At 32.3% G+C, this 14,108-nt stretch overlaps 2 protein-coding genes and 1 non-coding gene across 3 annotated transcripts in view; 2 read left to right on the plus strand and 1 right to left on the minus strand.

Moving 5' to 3' along the window:
- Window positions 1-1,683: 1,683 nt before the first annotated feature.
- LOC105168838 (PLASMODESMATA CALLOSE-BINDING PROTEIN 2) lies at window positions 1,684-6,038 on the minus strand. The gene is made up of 4 exons (XM_011088997.3): window positions 5,763-6,038; window positions 5,114-5,353; window positions 4,958-4,991; window positions 1,684-2,244 (listed from the first exon to the last, which is right to left on the minus strand). The coding sequence occupies exons 1-4, from the start codon at window positions 5,812-5,814 to the stop codon at window positions 1,998-2,000; spliced, it is 573 nt and encodes a 190-aa protein (XP_011087299.1). The 5' UTR covers window positions 5,815-6,038; the 3' UTR covers window positions 1,684-1,997.
- A 2,064-nt stretch (window positions 6,039-8,102) lies between these two features.
- TRNAR-UCU (transfer RNA arginine (anticodon UCU)) lies at window positions 8,103-8,175 on the plus strand. Its single transcript has one exon. It is a non-coding gene; the product is annotated as a tRNA-Arg (tRNA).
- Window positions 8,176-11,693: 3,518 nt separating this feature from the next.
- LOC105168839 (U5 small nuclear ribonucleoprotein helicase) overlaps window positions 11,694-14,108 on the plus strand; it is a 34,164-nt gene continuing 31,749 nt past the window's right edge. Inside the window, exons 1-6 of the mRNA XM_011089000.3 lie at window positions 11,694-11,854; window positions 11,979-12,040; window positions 12,242-12,416; window positions 12,924-13,371; window positions 13,478-13,543; window positions 13,956-14,060. Of these exons, the coding sequence (XP_011087302.1) occupies window positions 11,748-11,854; window positions 11,979-12,040; window positions 12,242-12,416; window positions 12,924-13,371; window positions 13,478-13,543; window positions 13,956-14,060 (963 nt within the window). The 5' untranslated portion in view covers window positions 11,694-11,747. The remainder of the gene's footprint in view (window positions 11,855-11,978; window positions 12,041-12,241; window positions 12,417-12,923; window positions 13,372-13,477; window positions 13,544-13,955; window positions 14,061-14,108) is intronic.

Below are 14,108 nucleotides of genomic sequence, written 5' to 3' on the forward strand. Positions count from 1 at the left end.
GTTATAAATTAATCAACAATCTCAAAATAAACAAATACTACAATTAATAACAGATTAAATACCCACATTAGTATGACTTAAACTTACGACTTCACGGTGTTCTTTATAAATCACAAATACCATTATGTAGAAAGTGTCGGTGTAAGTTATCAAATAAAGTGTACATGTAAACCAATAAAGTGTATGATATAATCCACATACTATATCCCCTGTAAAATTAGTAAATTATGGTCCACTCTCTTCGCTTTATTTTTCTCTCCTCCAATGTGTTTTATTTCTTATGTAGAATTAATAATGGACGAGAAGTCGGATTCGACACACGCAATTTTTTATCAAACTTTTATGAAAAAATAATGAGAGAAATCAAATTCGACCAATTTTAAAATAAAATCCACCCAACCTAAACAACAGGTATTAAATTTAAATTAATGATATAGTTAAGGGACTAAATGTGAAATTACCCCATATTCCTCACTATTATTTATAAATAATAATGTTATTATTAGTATTGGCCCAAGAATGTCGTTGATGGGCCAAAACATACTTATAAAAAAATTGCTGATTTCCCACGCGCTGCCCGCTGCCCGATGTCAAATGCCCAAACAGGATCTCTGCGCCGTAAACAGAATAATATAAAGTAATCATTTTTTTCAAGTGCTTAGTGCCTTTGCTTTAATAGATTCTGTTGACCTGTCAGTATTAAGTGCCCACTTAAACATCCGTACATAATTAATTCTACATTTTACTTTCATTTTTATCTATACCTATATTAATCTATACTTACCAATACAAAAGGAAAGTAGCTTTCGTACTCATAAAATAACTAATATATTTATTTTTTCAAATTTTATATTAATAAAGAAATTATTTTTTAAATATAATGTATTGATTTATATATTTTATTTTTATATATAATATATTTTAGAGCGTTAAAAAAAATTTATTATACGGACTCAAAAGCAACGTTCCAAAACAGCTAATTAGTATAAAAAAGAAAGTCCCACCACACTTACAAATTACGATTAATAATATTGTCGCAGCACTTTTTTTTTTTTTTTTTGAAGCAAAAAACGTCCTTCAATTGATAACATAACAAACACATTAATTTTTTTAAATTTGACATTAATTGATTAATTAATCTTATTTTCTTCATTTCATTTTTTTTATTGCAATGTATTATTTTATATATTTTATTTTTATTTGTAATATATTTTAAAAAATAATAAAATATTTAATATATGCACATAGGGACGGCTTTCCATAACGATTAATATTTTTAAAAGAATATATATATATATATTAATTGAATAAATAAAAATATGTAAGTATTCAAATTTGGTTTTTGAAGTTCAATTAAAGAGTAAGTATTAATTTATCTTTACTAATTGCTATGAGTTATTAATTAACAATTGTTGACTCCTTGTGGTATGATATCTTAATACAAATATTTGACATGGAAACATTATTGAAAAATTATCGTCATAACCAAATTCACTTGTAACGAAGAGTCATCTTTTGAATACATAACCAAACTTTGACCTATCAAAATGAGAGAATCTCAATTAGATTAAATATCAAATTTAATTCTTTAATGTAATGAAAAGAGAAAATCTATCCCCAAACATACCCTCAATTATTGTGGTAGAAGATTACGTTAGGAACTAATTGAATGGATAGCACAAATAAATTGAAGACGCACTAACATAGGACTGAGGCATAATAGATGTTACAACATAGTTATGGTAACATAAAGCCAAGTTGCAAGCATTATGGTCCTAAAGACAAGACCCCAGTACTGACCTGACAAACATCCACTACATTACAAATTCAAAAAGAATCAAGAAGCCCATCATCTTCCACTATGAGAGGGTTGAAAGAAGAGAACAAAAAACAAAGGTTGTCTCAAGATCATGATCATTTTCCTCAACATCATCATCTTTTGACATGAATCTTGAAACAGCCAAGCCAACCACAAGTTCCATCCATCCCTTTCAAGCTCACCAGAAATGAAGGGATGATAAAGTGAGGATCATGGAGGAGAAGAGGAGGATGTTGGTCGGGAGCCGAATGCCTCCTTCGCTCATGTCGTTGTTCATTCCCGATGGGCCTAGGCCGTTGTTAGCACCTCCTAGAACACCTGTGTTAGGGGTGTTAACGATGGGGGAACCGCCTTGCACGGTGGTGGTGGGCGTTCCGGAGACTGTGGTGGTTGGTGTTGTCGTTCCTGGAGTCGTGGTTGTAGCACTGGAATAATCAAGAAAGAGTTAGGGATTGATCGTTTAGTGTTATGCCGTGATGTTATGGAATGGGGCTCGAAAATATTTAAGTTATATTATAATTATAATTTTCATGTGATTTATCTGATCCAATCAATGTTGATTTGGGAAACCTTTTGTAAAGGAACTACTAAGCTTATTTGCTAGAAATTTTAATTTTGTGATGTAAAACTCAAGTGTGAATAAGTACTATGTTGACACAAGGGGAATGGAGGGGCTACAAAATTCTATTAAATTTTCGCTAAGACCCTTTAAGAAAAAAAAACTCAAATAGGGGAGGGGTAGGAGTACATTTGTCCTCTCATCACTCATTCTCTCTCTCCATGTTCCCCTAAAGGTGGGTCCATCACACATCCCCAAGTACCCCTTTTACCTATTAAGCCCAATATGACACCCTTTATCAATTAAACCTAGTTGTCTCCTACCCTTTAACAACCATCTAAAATGACCATTTTACCCCTAACCTTTCAAATGTTAAACAGCCAAGCAGACAACATTTCCTTGGGCAACATATAAACAACAGTTTCCAGTGTCATTCTCAAGAGATCCTAAGACTTTGAGCCTAAGACAATCACAACCATTCATGTACGATGAATATATCATACACTAATAATTGTAATTGTCCAATATCCCAAATCTGAAAACCTGCTAAGAGTTACTCAACATTTCATCTATTACAAGTGAAATCCATTATCTAGCAAGTAATTATTACAATAAGTTCTAGTGCCTGCAAAGACCCTGTTTGGCTCCCTCTATGTGGAAAAGAAAGATAGGCCTAATTGTCATTCCCAATAAGTCTTCAAATATCCATCACAACTTTTTGACCTTAGGAACCATTAAAGTACTCTAAAGTGTGAAAAGGGTCATAAATAAAGTAGCTAAATAGAGAAAAGTACAATGGTATCTTTCCATAAAGTGGTAGATTCAAATTTCAAAAACCTAAGTTATTCCCACAAATTTACCCCTGGCAATGAACAAGAAAGAGTTAAAAGATAACATTGGATCCTCTCCATGCCAATTATGCATTTGCACCATCTTTTAAAGATTGTGCAAAATATGGATATTTGGTTGCAATTATTTAGCCAAAGACAAAGTGAAAGACATGCATTGTGTTTGGATTTGTAATTTGAGTGTTTTGTTTTGTGTTTTGGAGATAGAGAGAAAAAAATAGAGATAAATAACTGTGTGTTGAAAATAAATGATATGTTTGGGTTTGTGTTTTGGGGTAATTTAAAATATTTTAAAATAAGTGGTGTAGGTTTGATATAGGTATTTGGGAGACAAAAATCACTGTTCATTGTCAAATTATATATATTTTTATATATAAATATTCTATGTTTACTATTGTATTTTTGGAAGATAATAATTATTGTTTATTGTTAAATCATGTTTATTTTATATTATGTATGTATATATTATATATAGAAAGTTGAAAAACAGAAAAACAGGCAGATAAGGTATAAAAACACAAAAACAAACATTGAGTGTGTTTTATCTTATTTCGAAAAATGCAAAAATACAAATCCAAACACAGCCGATGAGGTCCTTGTTTCCTCTATGTAAAAGTTCAAGATGAAATTTCACTTCGTTTTTTGGATAAGAATTTTCCCAATCGAGAATAAAAACTTTAAGCAAAGAGATAATGACTAAATCCAGAAGATTGAAAGATTTCTTGTATGATTACTGTGAATGGCAAGACATCACCAAAACTAAGGACAAAAAGGAAATCCCATTGATGATATCAAAAGTGATAAAAGACACTTCGTGTATATTGATAATGCTATGCAACTCAATGAGGTAAAGAAATCACAATGAGGATGCGACTGAAATCCTTCACAAAGCCAATCTTTATGAAGGATATTTGGCTCATATCATGCTCTCCCAACTAAGATATGCTAGCAGAAAATGCCTATCAGAACAAGAATCTAACATAAAAAAAAACACATAAAGCAGCTAACAGTCTAACACAATAATCTTAAACATTGTATAGAAAACTAGAAGGAAAACGAGTAATAAGAAATGATATCTTTACAAGTAAAGTTTTAATATAGCAGTTGCTGACAATGTTGGTGAAACCAACACATTAACTGTCAGTGATCCACGTCAACTGTATGTTTAAAACCATTTTTTATACACACCACACGTATATACAGATTGCAACACGAGATGCAGCAACTAATTTGCAACAGAAGATCCGGGACTGCTCTGTTATGGGTCCCGTTTCCTAAAACATGAGTTACCCATTTCTCCATTCAAAAACACTGTTTCACTTAGAGTAAACGTGCAACCAACATAGCAACTCTCCTTGGTCACTACACTACTTTAAGGGGTAAAAGTGCAAAAGCACCACAAACTGTCTCATTCAAGATGAGGAATTCAAATTTGAAACTCCAAAGTGAATGTGGTGAAACTTAGAAGACAGAGAAAGCCAGTTGATAAATGTAGTCTTGGTAAAACTTCAGACATTAAAGATTGAAATTTGAAATGAGGTGGGCCATTTTGGACCACAGCTGGAGGGCAACATTGGTATGACAAGAAAAGGGTCTCAGAACCAACAGTGAAATGTCATATTCACGGATTGATATACCATTAATTCACTGCTCATGCTACAGGTAAAAAAGTAAAACTTTTTTTTAACCATTGCCAATTTGCAAGCCAAATTATATACAAAAAGTTCTTACCTTGCAGATGCAGGATACATACAACCAGCTGTGCCTGTAAATCAACCACATAAAGAAACAAAAACAGAATTAGAAACTATGAACCAGATCTACAAGTGTACAGATTTCAAGATTTTCAGTGGGAAAAAAGAAATGAAGTATGGAGAAAAGACTCACTGGGATCAGAAGTAACAATGGTGGCAGTGCCAGCGAAATCACAGGCAGTAGGTTGTTGGCGGTTTCTCTGGAAATAACTGTTGACAGCATAGTTGCAGTGAGCCTTGACGGTATTCGGGTTGAAACAGGGTCCGTTTTGATGGATCGGGTTGCAGTCCGCCCCAGCTCCACATGCATAGTCCAGAGTCTTTTGCAGGGTTGTGTCACTCAAACCCTCCTTGCAAATACACCATGTGGCACCTATTCACATCATAAATAAAAGAAATATTTCCAAGACTTCATTTTTTAATCCTTTGTTGAGAAACAAAAGCTATAAACATTTGAGAAAACAACAAGAAAACTTAAAACTAAATCCCAGAGACTAAATCCTAGACGAAAGCGACCAATCCAGAAATGCAGAAAGAAATGTAGCTCTGATGTGAAAGACGAGCTAGTCAGGCCATGATTAGCTGATTTCAGCTGAAACAGTTAATCAAACGCAAGAACAAGCTCTTATCTTGAAAGCCCACAATCTTTTTCTTGAAAACAAAGAGTGTGAAAAATGTCGGATAAGACTCAAAATGCAAAATATAAGCAAAAATCTTGCAGCTTTGAGCTGAAACAAGAAAGGAAATGAGAAAAGGGAGAAATGGGCAGTGAAAAAGCTTACTTGAGTGACCAGCCATGGCCAAAAGGAGCACCACAAACACCAAAGCAGCCATTGAGAAAGAGGGAAAGACTGAAATGGGATCAAGCAGAAGAAGACTCAAGAAAATGGCACTGCACAAAAATGATAAGGCCTGGAGCAGCAGCCGAACAGCAGAAGATAATTGGAAGTGGAGAGAGTGAGTATAAGTGAGTGAGAGAAGTTCCTTTCGGTGAGTGAGTGCGAGAGAGAGAGAGAGTGAGAGAGAGGAAAAGCAATTGGTAGAGAATGTATGTGTAGAGTGGGTGTGGAGATGAAAGTGGCCCAGGCTGGTGAGTTGGTGTCGGCTTGTGAGTGAGGAGTACTTTTTTGGGGTGTGTGTTTCCTTTTTTTTAACCCTTTGTCTGTTTTTCTGGTTGCGCTTTTCATGAATTACAGTGCTTTGATTTCCTGTGTGTTTTTTGATAAGTACAGTGCTTTGATTTAAATTTAACTCTTTTTGTTTGGTTGTGAAAACATGTGTTGGAGAGTTTTGATGAGAAGATGCTTCTAGGTTTTGTTTGAGAATTAGAGCTAAATGTATGTGTGATGGGAGTAATGCTATATATTACAATTTCTATAGTGATGGATTTCCCTTCTCCTTTTATTTGAAATTAAACTATTGAGTAAAAAATTTAAAAAATTTCTTTGGGGCATAATGGCTATATGTACCATTAGTATAGTAATTTGATGGTTAAGTTTCTAGTTCTCGATTAAAACATCATAACTTTGAATTTTATTAAAAAAATAAATTGATCACTTTATATTAGTCCATTATAAATTGATCATAATTAATTTATAATATTTAAAAAGTGACGGTTAGACTTAGTATATCTAGTGTCTCACTGGTGCTATGGTGATCAAATTAGGTAATATATCCCAATGAGTTCTTGCAAAGGTATAGTTTGCACAATTAAATTCCCCTTATTCAAAACCCAATCTATCTTTCATTTACCAAGACAAAATGTATATTGTATGGTGATTAGATTTTCTTAATGGGCATACATTCATCCTTAAAAGATTAATTATTGAGGAGAATGAATGTCACACTATATAAAAACGTTCAGGATCCCTTTCCTAACGAATGTGGGATGCTAATTGTTATGTTCTCCATCACCTAGTTCATACATACTTTGTGCAGTATAAGAATTAAAGGGTAGTGGTTGAAATAAAAAAATAAATAAATGCTTCTGAAATAAACTTAAATAATGAAGGATTATTTTGTCTCTATGTGTTGAAATAATACTAATTTTTGCTTAATATTTACACTTATTATTTGTTAATATAATTATATTGTTATTTATATTAATAAATTATTGCATATTTATGCCTATTGCAATTAGTTTTTCAAGTTAATAAATAAATAAGTCATAATTCAAATTAAGGAGTCATGTCCCATTCGCTCAGCCTAACAGAGCCAATCCCTACTGAACCAAGTACATTTAACAGACCATAATAGTATCCAACCCAATCCAGTTGTCTTCCTAACGAGGTAATGCCCAAAAACAGTCATATCAGTAGACTAGTATCGAACAACAAGCCTGCCATGTCAGTCGTATTCTACACATCATAAGTCAATCACCATAAAAAGTGTTGGTAGGTTGTTTTAGCCATTTTGGATTTGAGTGATGGAAGCCATATGTAACTAACCCCCTATATTATCAGTTAACTTGGTAGATCTCTTGCTCGAAAACTCCAACAGTTGGATTAGCATCATCCTTAAAAGCTAAGCATCCTAAAGATTTTGAGAATATCTTAAACGTCTCCAACCAAATCTCGAATCTTTCAAAATCTTTTTATATAAATAAAGGTCTATGTAAGTCAACAAGTTAACCAAACTAATTAGACTTCTCAAACAGCAAGGTTGCTCGAATTCTCTAAATTTTTCACACCTTCCACATGAATTTTCACACTTTCAGCACTCCATCCCCGAGTTTACAATTCATTTCATCACAATCTCATGTTCAAATAAGATCAAAGCGACAATTAATTTTCAACCACAATTAATCAATATCTATCCTTAAATAGCTATAATAAAAAAATTATTGTTACGATTTTTATCTATGATTCTTGTTTGGGTCACGTCTATAAAAATCATAACTAGTAGCCATTGTGCAATCATAGTTAAAAGTATTACTCATAATTTTTACTTTTAATTATAATAATTAATCGATATTTCTTATGTGATTCTTATAAATTATTTGTCAAATTAATTGTTGGAGGGAGATCTGTTGACGTTTCGTCGGCATATGGGTTTGATGAACGCCCGTTTCTTCTGTCTGACGATATAGGATTAATAAAATAGAGCTCAACTATGAAACAAGAGCGCCCATGGCCTAATGGATAAGGCGTCTGACTTCTAATCAGGCGATTGTGGGTTCGAGTCCCACTGGGCGTGAATGCTGTGATTTGAATTTTTTACTCTTCATACTGTATTATTATTTATGTGTGCAAGCATCTTTATATCTATGAAAAATAAAATTAAATTATTATCTCAAGTTAGATAAATGAATCATTCCAAAAAATTTGTCTCACAATATAGCCCCTAATTTTGCTTTTGGTCGTGTATGGTGTTCTTATTGAATTATTTTTTAAATTTGAAGAACATAAAAATACGTGCATTTGAATTTGAGGGGGGATTTCAAGAAATAATTTTAAATTACTCGAGCTGAAAAAAAATTTGAAATCCATCAATATTGAACAAAACATAATTCAAATCAGAATAAAAAGATTGTAAACCCTTGAAATTTAGACTTATCCAAATAAATTTAAAAGATTGCTTTAAGAATTTGAAATTCATAATTTCAAATCTGTCAACATCGCTTCGTATTAAATCTATATTTATATAATTACAACTTCAAATTGGCATTTAATTTTGTTAAGTGAGTACATAAATCATGAAAATAATACATACAATATGGAGGTAAAATATATCATTACAATTATACAAATAATAATATTTTTTTAATAATTATGTCAAACTATTGTATTTAACTAAGCAATTATTTGAAAGGAGTGGAAGTCCTCTAGCAAGATGCCATGAAAATCAAACGTTGCTTGCTGGTGGAATTGATGGTGTTCTTGCCACATTGGATAAGCAATCATAAGAACAGACTTATTTCCTAAAAAAAATAAAATAAACTCCACCATAAGAATAGACTTTTTAATATTTGGATAAAAATGGCTTCACCATTTTGTTCACCAAAGTAATTAAAAAAAAATGCCCTTCTCATTATCAAAACTTGGATACTTTTTTTAATTAAATGCTGATATAAATATATATAACTGAAAAGTCATATTTGTATACGAATATATAACATTCAATATGTATAAACTTGATTTATCACGTACTTTTAATATTTTGTATCGATCTCTTTTGACTGTGGTGGCTAGTATTAATTTATGTAAAAATAAAATAGAAAATTTAAAAAGAAAAAAGAAAAAAGAAAAAAGGGGTTATGTAAAAAGGATTAAAAAGCTTCTGCGGCCAAATAAGTCTCTTGTTTTTCTCTTATAAGTGGAGAATCAAAGGCAGGTAAAATGTATATTGCTAGTGGTTCTTTTTTTCTTCTTTGTCTTCATCATATGTGAAGATTCTTTGGTCTTTTGATTTAATCAAAAGTCAAGATTCTTTTTCATATATTTTCAATAAATGTTCTATATTGTTGATGTTTTATATTTCGGGTACATGCTTTATTCGTGTAACTGTTAATAAACTAATCACTATGAGTTATATGAAAATAGCCCAAGATTAGATTGGACATAATTTACATAAAAAGGTTGCGGTTTAATCTCGGCTTACTTGGCTATTCGGATAGCCCCTTACGAACCAATTCGTCCTTATTGTTACTGTTTATTTTAGGTTGTATTTGGATTTATATATTTAAAATTTATAGATTTTTAAAATTCTTAATAACAAATTATTCGAATTTGTTTGGATAATTCTAAATTTAAAGGATTTCAAATTCTTCGATTCTAAATTTTTAAACTATATTTTGTTGCATGTCCATAAATTTAAATTCTTTTTAAATGAAGTCATTTAAAATCCACCCATTGAATCCAAATCGTCAAACCAAATGCACCATTAGAGAATTAAGTTTTATTTTCTGCTGGCTGTCTTAGATGGTGATGTTTCAAATTCATCTTGCTACTTGTAACGGCGTCAATGTTGAGGAACATAAGAAGATTTTATTAATATTGTAGTCAGAGTAATAACAATTATCGACGACTAAAATTGAAAAGCATATATCTTAAATCTTTCATTCAAATTCATGGGTAAATTATATTGGTATTCTATGATATTAGGTCAAATTGTACAAAGGCCTTATGTATTTTGAATGATTACAGTTACACTCCTTGAGGGGTGTTAGTGTAATGTTTTCAATGAGTATTTGTGTAAGTTTTATATTGAAATAGGGGTTGTAGTTGCAATTACAACTATAACTTTATGGATATAGTTATAATTTTATAAAAGACATAGTATATTTATGTCGTAAGGGGAAGGAAAAAGAGAAAAGTTTTACGTCTTTTTGTCATTATGAATGATAAATATTTTTTGAATTAGAGCAATAATAAAATTGAAAATAGAGAATAAAGATAGACACACTATCATTATGTTTGGATTTGTGTTTTAGTTGTTTTGTTTTTGTGTTTTGAAAATAGAGAGAGAAAAATAGAGATAAGTGAGTGTGTGTTGAAAATAGATGATATGTTTGGATTTGTGTTTTGGGAAAATTTAAAATATTTTAAAATAAGTGATGTAGGTTTGATATTGGGGTTTGGGAGACAAAAATTACTGTTCATTGTCAAATCATATATTTTTATATATATATAAATATTTTATGTTTAATGTTGTACTTTTGGGAGACAAAAATTACTGTTTGTTGTCACATCATGTCTGTTTTATATTATGTATATATATAAATGTGTATATATATATTATATATAGAAAGTTGAAAAACAGAAAAATACGCAGATAAGGTGTAAAAACACAAAAACAAACATTGAATGTGTTTTATCTTGTTTCGGGAAATGCGAAAACACAAAACCAAACAAAGCCTATACTTTTTGGATCTACACAGATAAAAAATAAAATTCTATGAAAATAGCTTAGTATAGATACAGATCGGGTCGAATTTTTTGTTGTAAAGTCTATTTCATCTTCTACTACATTCAATATATACACGCATATATTTAAAAGTATTTCCCTAAATAAAACATACAATGCTATATTTATACACGTGGCATGTATATGTTGAATGGAATAAAAGTTGAATAAAATTTACAACAAAAAATCCAATCTGAATATCGAGCCCGTGAATATCAGTTATACTCTATTCATTATTAAAACATTGAATTCTGTAAGGACCCGTTTCTTCTCTGAGATGGGATTAAAATGTGATTTGATAACTTTTGTGATATGTACGAATATGATAATATTGTATCATATTTTAGACTGGATAATATTGCAAGTGTTTGAATAGAATAAGGATTTTAATTGGGAAATTAATAAAAATGGATCATTACAAGGTCTCTTGGGTCCCCAGTGGATTATTACAGTGGCTGTGTTTTGAAGCATATATTTATACAAGACAAGATCCAAGCTTCATTTGAGGTTGACAGCAAGTGCCTTAACCAGGGTATTATCGTATTTTCATTCGTTTATCATTATATTAGCATGCCATATTTTTTGTCAGTATTCAATAAAAATATAATTTAAATATAGAATTAAATATTTTTAAATACTTTGAATTTAAAATGATTCAAACAAATTAGAATAATTTTACTATTAGGAATTTTAAAGCCAATCGATCCAAACGTGATCTTAATTTCGAATAAGTCCACTGGGCCGAATCACAAGATCCATATGCCCAAACCCGCTTCACAAATCTATAAGTACAAAACCCCACAACACTCGGAACAGTCTTACCATTTCTTGGTCTGCACACACACGCCCAAATTATACCAAACATGTTGCTGGAGCTTCCGCGGTTAACCAATTCTCTTCGGCTACCTTTTGATGCTGATCAAGCCTATCTCAACCGGAAATCCTACCTGCGAAACCTCAGTCGCCATAGGTATGTATATGCATATGTAAATGCTGATGAAAATTAGAGTATTTGATCTTTTTTTATTTTTTATGGTTGGAGAGGTGATCGTTCCGATACTTGATTGACGTTTGAGTAATGTTTGGTGCATTAGCTCTGCAGCTTCTCCGGGAGAATGGGAGCTCGCTCGTAAGATTATTTATCGATGGGATGAAGGTAGTACTGCACTCTCTTGAGCTGTATATGATGAGTGTCTACTTATTTAGACGGTTTTGGGAATTTAAATGGATTTTTGTTGTTGCTGTTGGTTAACTGTTATTTATACCTCGTGGATGAGGTTAAGATATGAGTTTTAGCATGTCATCTTTTTTGTCTATTTGTATTAGTTATGTATATGTCATGTATATTGTTCTGCAGCTACTGTAGAGGTGCGGCAGTTGTACAAGCAATTTATTGCAGCAGTTGTCGAGTTGATGGGTGGTGAGGTGGTGTCCGAGGAGTTTCAAGAAGTGGCATTGAATGTTTATAGACTGTTTAGTGCGGCTTATGGATCTGAAGAGGATGACGGTGACAAGAGAGTTTTGGCAAAACGGTAAAGTCATCTTAATTCTCTGTTGATAGAAAAATTCAAAGTTGACAATGCAGCATATGATATGTTTTTCTTTAGGATATAATGATAAGAGAATCAGCATCCATAGATATTCTGTTATGGTCCTCAGTTATGACAATGCAGTTATGTCATACAGGTGACATGGTTCCCATGCATTGCTACTTTTTCAGGGTCATTCAGATTTTTCCTAACTAAAACTTTAGGACTTTCAAGTGGCTTCTAGGTTTAGTGAACTATGTCTGGAAGAAGAAAAAGAGCGAAATGAATGGTATTATTTGAACACAGACTAAAACTTGATATTCAAAGTTGAGATTCGTCAATCACGTTATTTGGTGGTATGTTTGTTGAGTCATTTGCAATGCCACTTTAATCCTTGTGCTCGCAATATACTTATACATGGTTCAAATCCTGTTTGGGCATTTCTATAGAACTTTGAGTATTATAATAGTGATGTCTATAATACATATGTAGAATTTTCATGTGATTCAGGTTTGAGCTGCAAAAACTCATTGGTCATACTATTCCTGATGCAAACATATTGAAAGTTGCATCATTGGTGGAGAGGCTTTCTGCTTTACAGAAAAATGAGCATGGGACTGTTTACTTACCAGAATTGGTGAGTGAAGGTAGTGAGGACTTGGAATTTGGAGCAGACCTTGTATTCCGACCTCCTGCTCGCTTTCTAGTTGAGATTTCTTTGGAAGATGCAGAGAATTTGGTGGAGGAAACTAGCACATCATCCTCTAATCATGACAGATGGTCTGATTATGGTGCCTCTGCAAATTTCCATCCTTCCGATTGCGAAGGGAATTTTGACCTAGAGTGGTTGCGGGATACATGTGACAGAATTATCAGGGCAAGTAGTTCACAGCTTCCTCGTGATGAATTAGCAATGACCATTTGCCGGATTCTTGATTCAGAAAAACCTGGTGATGAGGTACACCTACCATATTGATTATAATTTGCTCTCATCTCTCAGCTGTGCTGCCTTTTTAACATATGAGTCACCGGGTTCTTACTTAATTATGATTTAAATATGGAAGATTGCTGGAGATTTGCTGGATCTTGTTGGTGATAGCTCGTTCGAAACTGTTCAAGACCTTGTCATGGTATGGATAATGATATAAAAATTGCTCGCTTACTTGAATTATCTTTTCTTCTTTGGCGATATCCCAGTTCCTTTCAGACTGACCTTTCAAAAAGTAATAGGAATCTGAGAACTTATTGTGTCAATGCTTCTAGTTTCTGGGAATGCAAGAATTTATTTTGTCAATGCTTGTAATTTTACTTCAAAAACATTGGACTTGATATCCTATTGATACAATTTCCACCACAATAAATTTCATCTCTATAGTCATAAAGATCATTAAGCAATCTGGTGCAAGATATAATCCATGTAATATATGCTAGTAAAATGGTATAAAGTAATCAATTGAATATAGTAGTTCATGCTGCTTTAGGGAAGATTGATATTTTGTTTTATTTTCTGACACCCCCCTCCCTCTCTTGTGGTACTTTCAGCATAGAAAGGACCTTGTTGAGAGTATCCATCGTGGACTACTCGTACTCAAATCTGATAAATCAACATCAAACACGCAAGTGCGGTTGCCCAGTTATGCTACTCAGGTAATAAAGTATTTCCTATTGTTTGTTGCTTTTGAACTTTGATCTTCC

Source organism: Sesamum indicum, linkage group LG8, assembly GCF_026168435.1.
Source record: "Sesamum indicum cultivar Baizhima isolate 11 linkage group LG8, ASM2616843v1, whole genome shotgun sequence".
NCBI lineage: Eukaryota > Viridiplantae > Streptophyta > Magnoliopsida > Lamiales > Pedaliaceae > Sesamum > Sesamum indicum.

Bases quoted from the DNA above. Each gene is read 5' to 3' on its own strand.
- LOC105168838 (XM_011088997.3), bottom strand. From the start codon at position 5,814: ATGGCTGCTTTGGTGTTTGTGGTGCTCCTTTTGGCCATGGCTGGTCAC. The intron at 5,354-5,762 runs GTAAGCTTTTTC...TGATGTGAATAG, and splicing joins GGCCATGGCTGGTCACTCAA to GTGCCACATGGTGTATTTGC. The intron at 2,245-4,957 runs GTAAGAACTTTT...TGATTATTCCAG, and splicing joins ATGTATCCTGCATCTGCAAG to TGCTACAACCACGACTCCAG.